The sequence below is a fragment of the Taurulus bubalis genome (genome assembly GCF_910589615.1).
Source record: "Taurulus bubalis genome assembly, chromosome: 1".
NCBI classification, from domain to species: domain Eukaryota; kingdom Metazoa; phylum Chordata; class Actinopteri; order Perciformes; family Cottidae; genus Taurulus; species Taurulus bubalis.
The window spans coordinates 10150689-10168176 of NC_136589.1; the positions used below are offsets into that span (position 1 = coordinate 10150689).

The 17488-nt window shown below is 35.4% G+C and overlaps 1 protein-coding gene across 19 annotated transcripts in view; it reads left to right on the plus strand.

Annotated features, from left to right (window-relative positions):
• The window catches only part of LOC306740291 (uncharacterized protein), a 29967-nt gene that overhangs the window by 6454 nt on the left and 6025 nt on the right, over positions 1–17488 (plus strand). For 6 of the 19 annotated variants that reach the window (XM_079222397.1, XM_079222411.1, XM_079222409.1 and 3 more), the window contains exons 2-41: positions 37–1545; positions 3114–3173; positions 3344–3478; positions 3715–6894; positions 7345–7440; positions 7615–7713; positions 7947–7997; positions 8260–8325; positions 8510–8605; positions 8753–8848; positions 9215–9310; positions 9478–9573; positions 9683–9733; positions 9951–10046; positions 10278–10328; positions 10571–10636; positions 10869–10964; positions 11314–11409; positions 11641–11691; positions 11934–11999; positions 12482–12547; positions 12781–12876; positions 13230–13325; positions 13557–13607; positions 13850–13915; positions 14149–14244; positions 14598–14693; positions 14861–14956; positions 15066–15116; positions 15343–15408; positions 15773–15814; positions 15915–15962; positions 16064–16126; positions 16218–16265; positions 16353–16397; positions 16479–16520; positions 16599–16667; positions 16854–16901; positions 17150–17200; positions 17323–17367. In XM_079222397.1, the coding sequence (XP_079078523.1) occupies positions 37–1545; positions 3114–3173; positions 3344–3478; positions 3715–6894; positions 7345–7440; positions 7615–7713; positions 7947–7997; positions 8260–8325; positions 8510–8605; positions 8753–8848; positions 9215–9310; positions 9478–9573; positions 9683–9733; positions 9951–10046; positions 10278–10328; positions 10571–10636; positions 10869–10964; positions 11314–11409; positions 11641–11691; positions 11934–11999; positions 12482–12547; positions 12781–12876; positions 13230–13325; positions 13557–13607; positions 13850–13915; positions 14149–14244; positions 14598–14693; positions 14861–14956; positions 15066–15116; positions 15343–15408; positions 15773–15814; positions 15915–15962; positions 16064–16126; positions 16218–16265; positions 16353–16397; positions 16479–16520; positions 16599–16667; positions 16854–16901; positions 17150–17200; positions 17323–17367 (7434 nt within the window). The remainder of the gene's footprint in view (positions 1–36; positions 1546–3113; positions 3174–3343; positions 3479–3714; positions 6895–7344; positions 7441–7614; positions 7714–7946; positions 7998–8259; positions 8326–8509; positions 8606–8752; positions 8849–9214; positions 9311–9477; positions 9574–9682; positions 9734–9950; positions 10047–10277; positions 10329–10570; positions 10637–10868; positions 10965–11313; positions 11410–11640; positions 11692–11933; positions 12000–12481; positions 12548–12780; positions 12877–13229; positions 13326–13556; positions 13608–13849; positions 13916–14148; positions 14245–14597; positions 14694–14860; positions 14957–15065; positions 15117–15342; positions 15409–15772; positions 15815–15914; positions 15963–16063; positions 16127–16217; positions 16266–16352; positions 16398–16478; positions 16521–16598; positions 16668–16853; positions 16902–17149; positions 17201–17322; positions 17368–17488) is intronic. The other 13 variants (XM_079222412.1, XM_079222415.1, XM_079222408.1 and 10 more) reach the window with 12 other exon arrangements.

The window sequence follows — 17488 nt, forward strand, 5'->3', positions numbered from 1 at the left end:
TAACAGGCACTAAATTTGTTACTATCACATCACTAGTGAAACAAATCGACCTTGAAGAACATGAACCATCACCCGTAGATGAGGGAGAAGAGGTTGACAGTGAGGAAGAGGAAAAGGAGGAGATTAAAACAGAAGGCGATGCGGCATACGATGAGGAGGAGACAGACGATGAGGAAGCCGTTGGTACAGAACAGGAGGAGGACTTCAAACCAGAGGATGATGAAGGAGAAGAAGGGGGAGATATTAAAACTGATATTGGAATAGAAGAACGAGTAGATGAACCAAACACTGATGAAGAAGTGGTAGAAGTGGAAGAGGAGGAAGAGGAGACCAAAGCTGAAGACGTTTTGGTAAAAAGGGAGGAGGTGGAGGAAACAAAGATAGAAGAAGATGCATTAAAAGAAGAAGAGGACAAGGAGACCAACATGGAAGAGGAGGTGGTGGAGGAGATGAAATCTGAAGAAGTTTTGGTAGAAAATGGTGAGGAAGAAGAGGACAGAAAAGTGGATGAAGACGAGGAAGTGGAGGTGGAGGAGACCAAAACTGAAGTGCATGCAGTAGAAGATAAGGAGGAAGAGGAGACAGAGGAGGAGACAGAAGAGACCGAGACAAAAAACGAAGAAGTGTTGGTAAGAGATGGGGAGGAAGAGGACGAGACAAAAATTAAAGATGCAGTAGAAGATCTGGAAGATAAGGAGGAAGAGGATGAGACCAAAACTAAAGATGCAGTAGAAGATCTGAAAGAGGAGGAGACAAAAACTAAAGATGCAGTAGAAGAAGATCTGGAAGATGAGGAGGAGGAGGAGGAGGAGGAGGAGGAGGAGACAACACGACTTGTGATAGAAAATGAGGAAGAAGAGGAGGAGGAGGGAAACAAAACTGAAGAAGAATTAGTGAAAGCTAGGTACGAGAAAGAGGAGGAGAAAAAAACTGTAGAAGTTCTAGTAAAATATGAAGAGGAGGATGAGGTGGAGGAAGAGGACACAAAAACAGAAGAAGAGGTTGATGAGGAGGAGACTGAAGATGAAGATCTTCATGCTGTAGAAGGAAGAGACAAAGAAAACATTGAAATAACTGATGACGGTGATGTCAAAGATCAGCTTGTAAAAACTGACCAGGAAGCTTTAGATGTGGACAATATTGAGCATTTAGAAGAGGAGGAGGAGGAGGAAGGAGAACAACTGGTCAAAGTGGAAATGATGGAAGTGGACCATGAAGATGAAGACGAAGAGCCAACTGTCCAACATCTTGATTTTGAGCCATCTGTCCAACATCTTGATTTTGAGATTATGTCATCTAAAAAACTCAATAATGCCAGTGTTGTGCCCGAATCTGACAATATTGAAGAAGAGGAAACAACAGTTCACGACCAAGACGAATACTCCGACATCATCGAGGAACTGGATGAAAACAACAACAACAGTGAAAGTGTGAAAACTGGACTCAAACGAAAAAGGAAGGTTCATGTTCCCTTTAAGAGACTAAGAACAGTCGGGTCCAGAGCTGCTCACATAGAAGAAGAACACCTTCACAAACATGAGAAAGGTACACACTCTTATCATTATCATCACATCTATTTCATTTCATTACCTGATTGCATTACCTGTTTCTGAATGGTTAGTGTGAATACCTATTATATCTTAATTTTCTTAACATGTTTTCAACGGATCACTTGATTGTGGTGTGATTAAGGTTATTAGGACTAAACAGATACTGTATTTGTTCAATGACTTATTTACTGAATGTAACATCTTTCATATTTTCATATCAGTGTGTTTGTTAACATTGTGTATTAGATTACAACATGTTATGAAATACTCTAGCTGTCTGTTTTACCCAGAAGCAGAAAAGGTAAAAAGGTTCAATAGCTAAACTAGCTTAATTATAGCAACATATAGTAATTTCCAGTTGTCTCAGATCATCAAGTTTTTTAATTTTTTTCAGTGATAGTTGTATTAGGTACATTGCAATCAAGAACTGTTAATAGGTAATGCAGCATAATTTTAATGGTGACAAATTCTAAGGCTAAAAATACTGGGGCTCAAGTTTTAGCCCACAGTTGAGTTTGAAGACTCGCCCAGACACACTTTAACTCAATTTGTGTTGCCCAAAAGGAGAAGTCAACTCATATCCTTGGATTGACTGTACTAGTAGCCTCTAAATTTAGCATTCGTTCAATCTGAACACTTAGGTGTTAGGGCTCAGATGGCTCGGTGATCATAATATACTCCACTTCTATGTGGGAAACAAGGTCACATTTGCCATTTATATCTCTATGCATGGCTTATAGTCTCATTCTAGAAAAACTTGATTTGTGTGCCAATCTTTGATCTGGACACACACAGGGATTCAATTCATATTCTTCTTCTATCTTCTCATCTGACTACAGGAAAGACGAGCACATTTCCCAATATGTTGGTGCGTTTCTTTAAGAGACAAATTATAGATTATTTGAAAAGCATATGAAGATGGGCATGACCAGATCAAATCTAACTAAAGTTTTATTAGATCAGAAACTCATCGTGACATAGGTGTGAATAGCTGCACAGAAAGAAGATCTTGGGACTGATACAGTACAGTGCTCCTTCAACTGTGCTCTTGTCTTTTTGATGACTCAGAAAAGACTAATCTATTTTCCAAGTTGCTAATAGTGTGTTCCTGTTTTAGACCAAACAGCCATTGCCTTGCAGTGAGCCAATAGTACAGAGGGCAGCTAGCTAACAGGCTGAGAAAAACATTATTGGGTTCCTGGATGAGAACACGAAATAACATTCTGATGGACTATATGATCTTCCCTCGTCAATGAATTATGTATCAAGAAAAAAATATCACTGAATAACTAATTATTGTGACTTGTAGAGCTTTGCAGTCAAGCTCTAAAATGTAGGTCTAGTTGCTTTAACAATATAATATTTAGTTGTGGTGTGTTTTTGATCAGTGCTTTTAGCGTTATGGTGCTTATAGTGCTTATAGTGCTTGCATGATTATGTCATGATGACTGGGCTTTTCACACAGCACTGCTGTTATTCTGGGCTAAGGATATGCAGTGTGATTACCGGTCAGAATTGCATTGTTCTGTTAATTTTTACATATTTCTGCATGATGTACTTTAGTTCTCAAAGAGGCAAAGGAAAGACATGCAATAAAAGAAGTTAAAGATGCCATCATTAAAGGTAATACTTTTGAAATTACGCAGTTTTCACATGCTTACTCCCAACATACTACTCTTCCTATTTCCTAATGTTTTGATGTAATGCATTGCCTATCTAGTGAAAACAAGAATGTAGATACTCGACGCACACAAGAACCTGATTCGTGAATGATGATGTTTTGTTACTTACAGACATCAAAGCTGCAAAAACGGAAAAGGAGGAGGAAAAAGTGGAAGAACTTGAAGAAAACATAGAGATAAAATTAAAAGAAGAAGCACTAAAGGAAGAGGCTAAACCACTTAAGAAGAAACCAATAAAATCTAAAGGTAATTACACTTACTGGTGAAAGTAGAAAATATTGTGCAAAAGTACAGGTGTAAAAAATGTAAACAAGGTTGTTAACTTTTATATATATTGTATATACAGTATATATTAGTAGCATTCCCATATGTACACAAAGGGCACCGGGTACTTTGTTTAGCCTCAAGACTGGTCCACCACCAAGTCTGTTACTGAAATTTTAGAATATGTGAAAAACTGACACTTTGATGGTTACTTTTAGAAGAAGAGTCTAAGAAGAAGGAAGAACCTAATAAACCATCCAAAGAGGAAAAAGAAGTCAAGAAGCCTTCTAAAGAGGAGAAAGAAACAACAAAACCAAAAGAGAAGAGGCAAGTAACAAAACTTACTGAAGTAAAAATAGAAGTGGAAAAACAAATCGCAGAGAAAGAAGTCAGGATACAATCAAGGAAGGAGAAAGAAGTCAAGAAACCATCTGAAGAAGACAAAAACGTCATGAAACCACCTAGAGTTGTGAAACAAGTCAAGAAACCATCTAAGGAAGAGAAAGAAGTTAAAAAAACATCTATAGAAGAGACAGAGGTCAAGAAACCATCTAAAGAAGAGAAAGAAGTCAAGAGACCATCTAAAGAAAAGACAGAGGTCAATAAATCCTATAAAGAAGACAAAGAGGTCAAGAAGCCATCTAAAGAAAAGACAGAGGTCAATAAATCCTATAAAGAAGACAAAGAGGTCAAGAAGCCATCTAAAGAAAAGACAGAGGTCAAGAAACCATCTAAAGAAGAGAAAGAGGTCAAGAAACCATCCAAAAAAGAAATAGAGGTCAAGAGACCATCTAAAGAAGAGAAAGAAGTCAAGAGACCATCTAAAGAAGAGAAAGAGGTCAAGAAACCATCTAAAGACGATAAAGAGGTCAAGAGACCATCTAAAGAAGAGAAAGAAGTCAAGAGACCATCTAAAGAAGAGAAAGAGGTCAAGAAACCATCTAAAGAAAAGACAGAGGTCAAGAAACCATCTAAAGAAGATAAAGAGGTCAAGACACCATCTAAAGAAGAGAAAGAGGTCAAGAAACCATCTAAAGAAGACAAAGAGGTCAAGAAACTATCTAAAGAAAAGAAAGAGGTCAAGAAACCATCTAAAGAAAAGACAGAGGTCAAGAAACCATCTATAGAAGACAAAGAGGTCAAGAAACCATCTAAAGAAAAGAAAGAGGTCAAGAAACCATCCAAAAAAGAAATAGAGGTCAAGAGACCATCTAAAGAAGAGAAAGAGGTCAAGAGACCATCTAAAGAAGAGAAAGAAGTTAAGAGACCATCTAAAGAAGACAAAGAGGTCAAGAAACCATCTAAAGAAAAGACAGAGGTCAAGAGACCATCTAAAGAAGAAAAAGAAGTTAAGAGACCATCTAAAGAAGACAAAGAGGTCAAGAAAACATCTAAAGAAGAGAAAGAGGTCAAGAGACCATCTAAAGAAGAGAAAGAAGTTAAGAGACCATTTAAAAAAGAGAAAGAGGTCAAGAAACCATCTAAAGAAAAGACAGAGGTCAAGCAACTATCTAAAGAAAAGACAGAGGTCAAGAGACCATCTAAAGAAGAGAAAGAAGTCAAGAAACCATCTGAAGAAAGGACAGAGGTCAAGAAATCATCTAAAGAAAAGACAGAGGTCAACAAACTATCTAAAGAAGAGAAAGAGGTCAAGAAACCATCCAAAGAAGACAAAGAGGTCAAGAGAACAAATAAAGAAGAGAAAGAGGTCAATAAACCATCTAAAGAAGAGAAAGAAGTCAAGAGACCATCTAAAGAAAAGACAGAGGTCAAGAAACCATCTAAAGAAGAGAAAGATATCAAGAAACCATCTAATGACGATAAAGAGGTCAAGAAACCATCTAAAGAAGAGAAAGAAGTCAAGAGACCATCTAAAGAAAAGACAGAGGTCAATAAATCCTATAAAGAAGACAAAGAGGTCAAGAGAACATATAAAGAAGAGAAAGAGGTCAATAAACCATCTAAAGAAGAGAAAGAAGTCAAGAGACCATCTAAAGAAAAGACAGAGGTCAAGAAACCATCTAAAGAAGAGAAAGATATCAAGAAACCATCTAATGACGATAAAGAGGTCAAGAAACCATCTACAGAAGAGAAAGGGGTCAATAAACCATCTAAAGAAGAAAAAGAAGTCAAGAAACCATCTATCGAGGAGAAAGAAATCAAGAAACCATCTAGAGATAAGAGAGATGTCAAGAAACCCTCGCAAGAAGCGAAAGAGGTCAAGAAACCAACTAAAGAAGAAAAAGAAGTCAAGAAACAATCTAGACAGGAGAAAGAAGTCAATAAACCACTGAAAGAAAATAAAGAACTCAAAAATACATCTAAAGAAGAGCGAGAAGTCAGCAAACCATCTAAAGAAGTTAAGAAACCATCTAGAGATGAGAGAAAAGTCATAAAACCACTTCAAGAAGAAAAGTATGTTAAGAAACCATCTAGAGAAGAGAAAGAAGTCAAGAAACCACCTAAAGAAGATAAAGCAGTTAAGAAACCATCTGAAGAAGAGAAAGAGATAAAGGAACCTCATAAAGAACAGAAAGAAGAGATACAACATCCCAAAGAAGAAAAAGAAAACAAGAAACACCCTGACAAAGTGAAGAAACTTCTCAAAGGAAAAAAAGAGACAAAATCTCCCAAAGAAGAAAAAGTAGAAATTAAGTCTCAAAAATATGAGAAGAAATCACCCAAAGAAGGGGTAGACGTTAAACCATCTATGGAAGAGAATAAACTGAAAAGGCCTCAAGAAGAGATAGTAGAGAAAGCGATGAAGCCCAAAGAACTGAAGGAAGTAAAGAAGCCTTCTCAGGAAAGGAAAGAAGTGAAGAAACCTTTGAAGGAGAGGGAAGAAAGAGAGCCACCAAAGGAGGAGAAAGAAATCAAGAAACCTACAAAAGAAAATGAGAAAAAAGAGGTTAGAAAGCCATCTGAAGATAAGAAAGAAGTAAAACCTTCAAAAAAAGAGATGGAAGACAATAAGCCATCTAAGAAAGATAAAGAAGAGAAAATGTTTTCAGTGAAGGAAAAAATTACTAAGTCTATAAAGAAGGACAAAGACCTGAAGAAGCTTTCTAAGGTGGAAAAACCTGAGGAAAAGCAAGCAAAGCCTTCAAAAGAAAGGTCAGTACCAAAAGATCTCTCAAGAGGAAAACAAGAACAAGAGAAACCTTCTAAAGATGAAAATAAATCACCAAAACTGTTTAGAAAAGAAGAAAAAGAACCAAAGAAGCTCTCTAAAGAACAAGACCAAGAGAAACCTTCCAAAGACAAGAAAGAGGTCCAGATGATTCCCAAAGAGGACAAGGAACCAAAGAAGATGTCAAAGGAAAAAGTAGAGCCAACAAAACAAATCAAGAAGACTCATAAAGATGAAAAACCTGTCAAGATTCGAGATACCAAGACAGGTAGGCATATAGGCACGCAATGCAGTGCTTTTTTAGCAATTAAACAATATGATCCATAACAACAGTAATAATCTACGGTCTTGCTAGCAGCTCTGTGAGGCTGTACTGGACAATGGTTCAATTGATTGAATTGATTGAAATGCTTACATCATCATACTCACTATGACAATGCTTACATGTTGATGTTGAGCATGTATAATGTTCACAAGATCATATCTAGTTCCCAGAGCCCGATGTCCCCCAGCTCAATATCATTTTAATATCACAAATTAGGGAGACTTTCAAAAGGTTGTATGTTCTCAGCATTCTTTTATTCCCCTGGATCCTGACAGGAGCATAAGGAAGTGTAAATAGGTTGATGTGTTTCTTTTTTTTTCAATGGCGGGTATTCTTCCTTTATTTGTATACTTTACGTGACACTGTTAACTAAGCTTTGCCTTTTTAATTCAGATGCTGGACCCAAAAAGACTGCAAGGATGTTTAAATTAGTCAAGAAAGAGGTTGCATCTGTTCTGAAGAAGGAACATCTTAATGTCACAAAAGCCGGTGAGATATTACAGAGTGTATCAAATCTGGTCATAGTGATATTTTATATTAATGGTTAGTATTTGATGAATCTTTCAGTGACACAGCTTAACCCAATTGGTTTATTGGGACACAATGAGAGAATGTCCTCACCTGAAAATGGCATAATTGGTCACATTCTGCTGTTCATTTCAGCTGATGAACGCATGAAGAAGGCAATAAAGGTGCCTAAAGCTGCAAAAAAGCAGACAATTCCTTTCCTGAAAAAGAAGCACATGAATGTTACAAAAACAGGTAAGTAACAGGCCAAAGTCACTGTAACCATATGTAAACAGACAATCTTTAAAATATCACGAATGTCAATCTGACATATCAAGTGACCGTATTGATAGTGACAGATTAAATTTCACCATTTGTTAGCAAGTGTTGAACTTATTTAGGAAGAAGTATTGCATAAAGTGCTAACAGTTTAATGTGAAACTAAGATGAGCTAATTAAATATATGTTTTAATATTCCCACATAATAGAGGTTCCTGAAGCTCTTAAGGTGAACGCCAAACCAGAACTTGCAAAGAAAGGTAAGCACATGCTTATTTTCTTTTGTGTCAATTGCCAATTAATTTGCAAAACCAAATTGAAGATGCTATTTCGCTGTGTAGATGCTCGAATAACTTTTCAAACCTTTCAAGGATGAAAATATATTTTATGTTTTCTAACATAAAACGTCATGTGTTCCATGGATAAAAAGTTATACAATCCAAAAAAGTGTCATATAATAAATACTGATCTTTATAAAAAACAAAATCTTTAAGGCTTTTTTTGTGTTATATTTTCCACCAGTGGCTGTTCCCAAAGAAGCCAAGAAGGAAGCAAAGGACAAATTCAAATATAAACCTGTAGTACCAGGTAATGCAAAGCCGTCCACTGGCTCAAAATACTGTTATGGAACATGAAGAGTCTTCATGACAATACAATATTTGTAAACATAAAGTGTACTTTAGAAAGTCCAAAAGTCCAAAAGAGAGGCCTGACTTGAGCCAAAAGAAGGCTAAATCTATTTATAAATTCCTCTCTTCTTCTTTTTTTACAGATGCTGGACCCAAAAAAACTGCAAGGAGGATTAAAGTAGTCAAGAAGGAGATCGCGTCTCTCCTTAAGAAGGAACATCTTAACATTACAAAAGCAGGTGAGATAATATTAGTTGAACTTTACAAGTCCCAAAGAGAGGCCTGACTGGAGCGTAAAGAAGGCTATAGATTGATAGGTGGCAATATTTCTTTCCTCAGTATATTTCATATGAAACTGTATAATCAGCTTTTCCTTTTTAATTCAGACGATGGACCTAAAAAAGCTGCAAGGATGATTAAAGTAGTCAAGAAGGAGGTTGCATCTGTCCTGAAGAAGGAACATCTTGACATTACAACAGCAGGTGAGATAATACAGTATGTAAAAGATCTGGTCTGGTAATCACATAATATGTAATATATATTCTTGTGAATTTGTTCAGGTGCAAGACACAACAGACTTCACCAGAAATACTTTGTAACTTTTGTTTGACTGTCCTCACCGAGAAATTATATTTTTGGTCACAAATGGCTTAAAACAACCTGTTTACATTTCTCTAATAGTATTACATATAAATCCCATTATAATCACATAATATGTTATTTATATTCTCATACATTTTTCAGCTCCATTGTGAGATATAACAGACTTCATCAGCAATACTATGTAAAGTAAAATAAAATGAAGTAGTAACTGAAATTGTAGAATCATTTCGTGCTGTTCATTTCAGCTGATGAACCCAAGAGGGCAGTCAAGGTGCTGAAAAGTGCAAAAAAGCAAACAGTTCCTGTCCTGAAAAAGGAGCACATGAATGTTACAAAGACAGGTAAGTAACAGGCCAGAGACAGTGTAACCACATGTTAAATTAAAGCTGAATCCAACCAATTTGATAATTAAACTTATTTAAATTAGTATTAGTAATTATATTTCTTTCCTCAGTATATTTTATAACTGTTATATAATTGTTCAATCAGCTTTTCCTTTTTAATTCAGACGATGGACCTAAACAAGCTGCAAGGATGATTAAAGTAGTCAAGAAGGAGGTTGCATCTGTCCTGAAGAAGGAACATCTTGACATTACAAAAGCAGGTGAGATAATACAGTATGTAAAAGATCTGGTCACAGTGATATTTTATTCTTGTGGTTGATGAATTTTCTGTGCTAATCAATTATATTTTGAAATATTCTCCAATAACAGAGGTTCCTGAAGGCCTTAAGTTGAAAGCCAAACCAGAACCTGCAAAGAAAGGTAAACCCTGCTATTATTATGTTGTGTTAACTTTTACGTTGTTGTTTTTTTAGCTCTTTTGATGGTCCTTAACCTAATATCTCGCCAATATTTAATCAGTTGTTCCAGAATATTTACGCATATCTTTGGTGTGCTGACAGATTTTATGTGTAGAACAGATAAATAAGTATTTATTAGTATTCATATTTATAAAATCATTTCCTGCTGTTCATTTCAGCTGATGAACCCAAGAGGGCAGTCAAGGTGCTGAAAAGTGCAAAAAAGCAAACTGTCCCTGTCCTGAAAAAGGAGCACATGAATGTTACAAAGACAGGTAAGTAACAGGCCAGAGTCACTGTCACCACATGTTCAATTAAAGCTACAGGTCATAAACAAAACAACTTGATATTTATCAATCTCACAAATCAAGTAACAGATTTGATCCAATCATATTTTAACAGAGTTGTACTATAATTACTGTCTGCATAAAGAGCTCTCATTACATGTTTAATGTGAAACTAAGATGAGCAAATGAATTATATGTTGTAATATTCCCCAATAATAGAGGTTCCTGAAGCTCCTGAGGTGAAAGTCAAACCAGAACCTGCAAAGAAAGGTATAAGGAATCTATTTCTATAAGTATCTTAAATCTGATATTTTTAGTTTAGTTGCTCAATAACCTAATATCTCAATAATGAATCCAACCAATATGATAATTGATCTAAACCTATTCCAATTAGATATAATGCATGTTTTTATATTGACACTAGAATATTCAAATATAGTGTCACATAATAAATGCTGATGTTTGTATAAACCTATATCTTAAAGGCTTTTTGATGTAATTTCTCCCATCAGTGGCAGCTCACAAGGAGCCCAAGAAGGAACCAGAGGAAAAAGTCAAACCTACACCTGTAAAACCAGGTAATGCAAAGCCATCCATGAAGCCTGAGAGCATGGATCAAAATACTATTGTGATAAATGAACAGTTTTCGTGACAATGCAATATTTGTAAATATTAGTTGGACTTTAGAAGTCACAAAGAGAGGCCTGACTGGAGCCTAAAGAAGGCCAGATAGATTAATAAGTGGCAATATTTCTTTCCTCAGTATATTTTTTGTGAAACTGTTCAATCAGCTTTTCCTTAATAATTCAGACGATGGGCCTAAAAAAGCTGCGAGGATGATTAAAGTAGTCAAGAAGGAGGTTGCGTCTGTCCTGAAGAAGGAACATCTTGACATTACAAAAGCAGGTGAGATAATACAGTATGTAAAAGATCTGATCACTGTGACATTTTATTCTTGTGGATGATGAGTTTTGCAGTTGCTCAGTTGTTTAAATGGACTGGAAAGAGAGAAACAAAAGAGACTGTCCTCAACCAGAAATTATATTGTTGGTCACAAACGGCTTAAAACAACCTGTTTACATTTTTCTAACAGTCTTCCACAAAAATCACATTATAATCACATAATATGTTATATATATTCTTGTAAATGTTTTCAGCTGCAAGATATGACAGACTTCACCAGCAATACTATGTAAAATAAATTAAATTAAGTAGTAACTGAAATTGTAGCTTCATTTCCTGCTGTTCATTTCAGCTGATGAACCCAAGAGGGCAGTCAAGGTGCTGAAAAGTACAAAAAAGCAAACTGTCCCTGTCCTGAAAAAGGAGCACATGAATGTCACAAAGACAGGTAAGTAACAGGCCAGAGTCACTGTCACCACATGTTAAATTAAAGCTACAGGTCATAAACAAAACAACTTGATATTTATCAATCTCACAAATCAAGTAACAGATTTGATCCAATCATATTTTAACAGAGTTGTACTATAATTACTGTCTGCATAAAGAGCTCTCATTACATGTTTAATGTGAAACTAAGATGAGCAAATGAATTATATGTTGTAATATTCCCCAATAATAGAGGTTCCTGAAGCTCCTGAGGTGAAAGTCAAACCAGAACCTGCAAAGAAAGGTATAAGGAATCTATTTCTATAAGTATCTTAAATCTGATGTTTTTGTTTCAGTTGCTCAATAACCTAATATCTCAATAATGAATCCAACCAATATGATAATTGATCTAAACCTATTCCAATTAGATATAATGCATGTTTTTATATTGACACTAGAATATTCAAATATAGTGTCACATAATAAATGCTGATCTTTATATAAACCTATATCTTAAAGGCTTTTTGATGTCATTTCTCCCATCAGAGGCAGCTCACAAGGAGCCCAAGAAGGAACCAGAGGAAAAAGTCAAACCTACACCTGTAAAACCAGGTAATGCAAAGCCATCCATGAAGCCTGAGAGCATGGATCAAAAATACTATTATGACAAATGAACAGTTTTCATAAGAATACAATATTTGTAAATATTAGTTGGACTTTAGAAGTCCCAAAGAGAGGCCTGACTGGAGCCTAAAGAAGGTCAGATTAATTGATTGCATTCGACACCATTGACCATCACATCCTTTTACAGAGACTCACTCGATTGACATTAAAGGTACCGCACTAAGCTGGTTTAAGTCCTACTTATCAGATCGATCTCAGTTTGTATATGTAAATGATGAAGCCTTGATGACCACCAACGTTAGTCACGGAGTTCCACAAGGTTCTGTGCTTGGACCAATTTTATTCACCTTATATATGCTTCCTTTAGGCAATATTATCAGAAAACACTCCATAAAAACTTTAATTGTTATGCCGATGATAGTCAGTTATATCTATCGATCAAGCCTTTTTGATGTCATTTCTCCCATCAGTGGCAGCTCACAAGGAGCCCAAGAAGGAACCAGAGGAAAAAGTCAAACCTACACCTGTAAAACCAGGTAATGCAAAGCCATCCATGAAGCCTGAGAGCATGGATCAAAAAACTATTGTGATAAATGAACAGTTTTCGTGACAATACAATATTTGGAAATATTAGTTGGACTTTAGAAGTCCCTTAAGAGAGGCCTGACTGGAGCCGAAAGAAGGCCTGATAGATTAATAAGTGGCAATATTTCTTTCCTCAGTATATTTTATGTGAAACTGTTCAATCAGCTTTTCCTTTATAATTCAGACGATGGGCCTAAAAAAGCTGTGAGGATGATTAAAGTAGTCAAGAAGGAGGTTGCGTCTGTTCTGAAGAAGGAACATCTTGACATTACAAAAGCAGGTGAGATAATACAGTATGTAAAAGATCTGGTCACAGTGACATTATATTCTTGTGGTTGATGCACTTTGCAGTAGCCAGTTGTTTAAATGGACTGAAAAGAGAGAAACAAAAGAGACTGTCCTCAACCAGAAATTATATTTTTGGTCACAAATGGCTTAAACCAACCTGTTTACATTTCTCTCATAGTCTTCCACAAAAATCACATTAAAATCACATGATATGTGATTTATATTTTCATACATTTTTCAGCTCAATTGTGAGATACGAGAGACTTCACCAGTAATACTATGTAAAAATAACTTAAATTAAGTAGTTACTGAAATTGTAGCTTCATTTCCTGCTGTTCATTTCAGCTGATGAACCCAAGAGGGCAGTCAAGGTGCTGAAAAGTACAAAAAAGCAAACAGTTCCTGTCCTGAAAAAGGAGCACATGAATGTTACAAAGACGGGTAAGTAACATGTCAGAGTCACTGTCACCACATGTTCAATAAAAGCTACAGGTCATAAACAAAACAACTTGATATTTATCAATCTCACAAATCAAGCAACAGATTTGATCCAATCATATTTTAACAGAGTTGTACTATAATTACTGTCTGCATAAAGAGCTCTCATTACATGTTTAATGTGATGCTAAGATGAGCTAACAAATTATATGTTGTAATATTCCCCAATAATAGAGGTTCCTGAAGCTCCTGAGGTGAAAGTCAAACCAGAACCTGCAAAGAAAGGTATAAGTAATCTATTTCTATAAGTATCTTAAATCTGATGTTTTTAGTTAAGTTGCTCAATAACCTAATATCTCAATAATGAATCCAACCAATATGATAATTAATCTAAACCTATTCCAGTTAGATATAATGCATGTTTTTATATTGACACTAGAATATTCAAATATAGTGTCATGTAATAAATGCTGATCTTTATATAAACCTATATCTTAAAGGCTTTTTGATGTCATTTCTCCCATCAGTGGCAGCTCACAAGGAGCCCAAGAAGGAACCAGAGGAAAAAGTCAAACCTACACCTGTAAAACCAGGTAATGCAAAGCCATCCATGAAGCCTGAGAGCATGGATCAAAAATACTATTATGACAAATGAACAGTTTTCATAAGAATACAATATTTGTAAATATTAGTTGGACTTTAGAAGTCCCAAAGAGAGGCCTGACTGGAGCCTAAAGAAGGCCAGATAGATTAATAAGTGGCAATATTTCTTTCCTCAGTATATTTTTTGTGAAACTGTTCAATCAGCTTTTCCTTTATAATTCAGACGATGGGCCTAAAAAAGCTGCGAGGATGATTAAAGTAGTCAAGAAGGAGGTTGCGTCTGTCCTGAAGAAGGAACATCTTGACATTACAAAAGCAGGTGAGATAATACAGTATGTAAAAGATCTGGTCACTGTGACATTTTATTCTTGTGGTTGATGCATTTTGCAGTAGCCAGTTGTTTAAATGGACTGAAAAGAGAGAAACAAAAGAGACTGTCCTCACCGAGAAATTATATTTTTGGTCACAAATGGCTTAAAACAACCTGTTTACATTTCTCTAATAGTATTATATATAAATCCCATTATAATCACATAATATGTTATTTATATTCTCATACATTTTTCAGCTCCATTGTGAGATATAACAGACTTCATCAGCAATACTATGTAAAGTAAAATAAAATGAAGTAGTAACTGAAATTGTAGAATCATTTCGTGCTGTTCATTTCAGCTGATGAACCCAAGAGGGCAGTCAAGGTGCTGAAAAGTGCAAAAAAGCAAACAGTTCCTGTCCTGAAAAAGGAGCACATGAATGTTACAAAGACAGGTAAGTAACAGGCCAGAGACAGTGTAACCACATGTTAAATTAAAGCTGAATCCAACCAATTTGATAATCAAACTTATTTAAATTAGTATTAGTAATTATATTTCTTTCCTCAGTATATTTTATAACTGTTATATAATTGTTCAATCAGCTTTTCCTTTTTAATTCAGACGATGGACCTAAACAAGCTGCAAGGATGATTAAAGTAGTCAAGAAGGAGGTTGCATCTGTCCTGAAGAAGGAACATCTTGACATTACAAAAGCAGGTGAGATAATACAGTATGTAAAAGATCTGGTCACACTGATATTTTATTCTTGTGGTTGATGAATTTTCTGTGCTAATCAATTATATGTTTAAATATTCTCCAATAACAGAGGTTCCTGAAGGCCTTAAGTTGAAAGCCAAACCAGAACCTGCAAAGAAAGGTAAAACCCTGCTTTTATTATGTTGTGTTAACTTTTACGTTGTTGTTTTTTTAGCTCTTTTGATGGTCCGTAACCTAATATCTCGCCAACATTTAATCAGCTGTTCAAGAATGTTTACGCATATCTTTGGTGTGCTGACAGATTTTATGTGTAGAACAGATAAATAATATATATCAAAAGAGAGTTTCACATAATAAGCACTTGTCTTGATCAACTTTTCCACCAGTGGCAGCTCATAAGGAGCCCAAGAAGGAACCAGAGGGAAAAATCAAACCTGCAGCTGTAAAACCAGGTAACGCAAAGATTCACTGATATTGCATTTGGGGACTTTCTCAATCAGAGAGGATGTAAAAATCAGAGCAATTGTATCTGAAACACTGGAAGTCCTTACATAAACAACTATATACCCCAATTATATAAATGAGGGTAGGCTAAATAACAATCTCTCTGCATAATGCAATAGTTCAACAGCACCACAAACTGCATCCTCAAAAATGATCTATTTTAAACAGTTTAAACAAAAACTGAACATTATAACCTCCATGAAGGTCAGAATTATTGCAGGATTGTTATTGTTATGTTTTTGATGTAAAATATAAAAGTAACTAATCAAAAGGCAACTCTCCACTAACTCTCTGTCCTATTTTGTGACACAGAAGTTCCAAAGGAAAAGGCTAAAGTGCCTCCTGCTAAGAAAGGTAACACACACATTGTTTCTTTATTCAATTACCAAAAAGCTAAAATGATGAGTTGTTACAATGGAAATTAAACTATCCCGGTTATACTTTTGACACACAGAAGCTGTTGCTCCTAAAGAAAAGGCCAAACCAGCCAACATGAAAAAAGGTATAAGTTGTGAATGTTATCATAACATTATTATAAGAATAATTAAATCTTGAACTGCAATAACATTTTTGTTTGTGTGTGTGTTCTTCTAACAAAACAAGAGGGTACTCCCAGAAATGCCACTCTGGTGAAACAGAGAGTCAAAATAGTGCCTATGAAAATAGGTAAATTACTTTGGTTTTTATCTTGTTCAGATTCTTCCATGTTTTGGTGGGTTGAGACTTTGAACTTAAGCCCACACTTTTTATTTTCCAGAAGTTAAGGGGCCCAAAGAGAAAATCAAAGCGGTTTCTGCAAAGACAGGTAAGGCGCATTTCAAACATTAAATAAGACCAACATTTTTATGGCATGAAGGTTTGGTTTGATCATGAAATATGTTTTCTTCGGCAGCTGACGTTTCAAGACAGAAGCCCAAACCGGTTCTAACAAAGAGAGGTGAGGTGTACGCTTGTATTTAGCTTTATCATTTTTCATCTTATATTCTGGAATGACAAAACCTAAAATCTTCCTACACAGAACCTGCTCCACTCAAGACAAAACTATTCCCAGTATTTAAAAGTAAAAAGACACTCATCAATATTAATGTTTAAATAATAAAGTAATTTGTTTTCCAACTCATTAATTTTTTTCTTAAAGAGGCTGAAGTACCACACAAGAATGTCTCAATAACAAAGGAGAAGGTGAAGGTTGTGCCACTGAAGAAAGGTACATCTTTTTGTTTACACAATAATTGTAATATTGTGTTCACCACTATGCCTTTTATTATTTAAAGTGCAAAATACTCAACATCCGTTTATGAGTTCAGAATTTTTCATAAACTGGTGCTGTATAACTATTTTCATCTTTTTATTTAACTGTATCTTTACACGTACTAACATTTCTCTTTTATAGTGCCTGTAACTCAAAAAGAGAAAGTCAAACCAGCACCAACAAAAAAAGGTAGTTACAGAAATTAAACTAGTTGTATCACACAAATATCATCCATAATCACATCATACCTAATATATATGAAATGTGAAAAAATTACTATAAAATTGTTTACTACGGTGTTGTTGTTTTTTTATTTTGACAGTATGCTCATCAAACAGTTCTTGAATGATGAGGTGTCAGTGTGTCAATAACCTGCACCAGTTGCAAATGAGCTATATAATCACAGAACGTATATTTTATGTTGTTATTCGCTTTAGAAGCTACGGTTCTCAAGGAGAAGAAGGCCGATCCAGAGACTCCCACAACAGGTTTGTTTTTCTCCGTTCATTTCACAATGCATTTGTCTCTCTTTTGTTTTTAATCTGTTTATTTTTGTGGTGTCCGGCTGAACTGCATACATAGGAATTAATGGGGCCGTGTATTTCTTTAGCACCTGTTATCAAAGCAAAACCTAAATCTGCTGAAAAGAAGAAAGGTATGTAGCAGGAGTGTGTTTCTGTGGTGCTTTTGCAGCTATTGACATGTGGCACTGGCTGCTGATGAGATGCTTTATTTCCACATAGTGGCTCAGCTCAAAACAGTAATATTGAAAATAT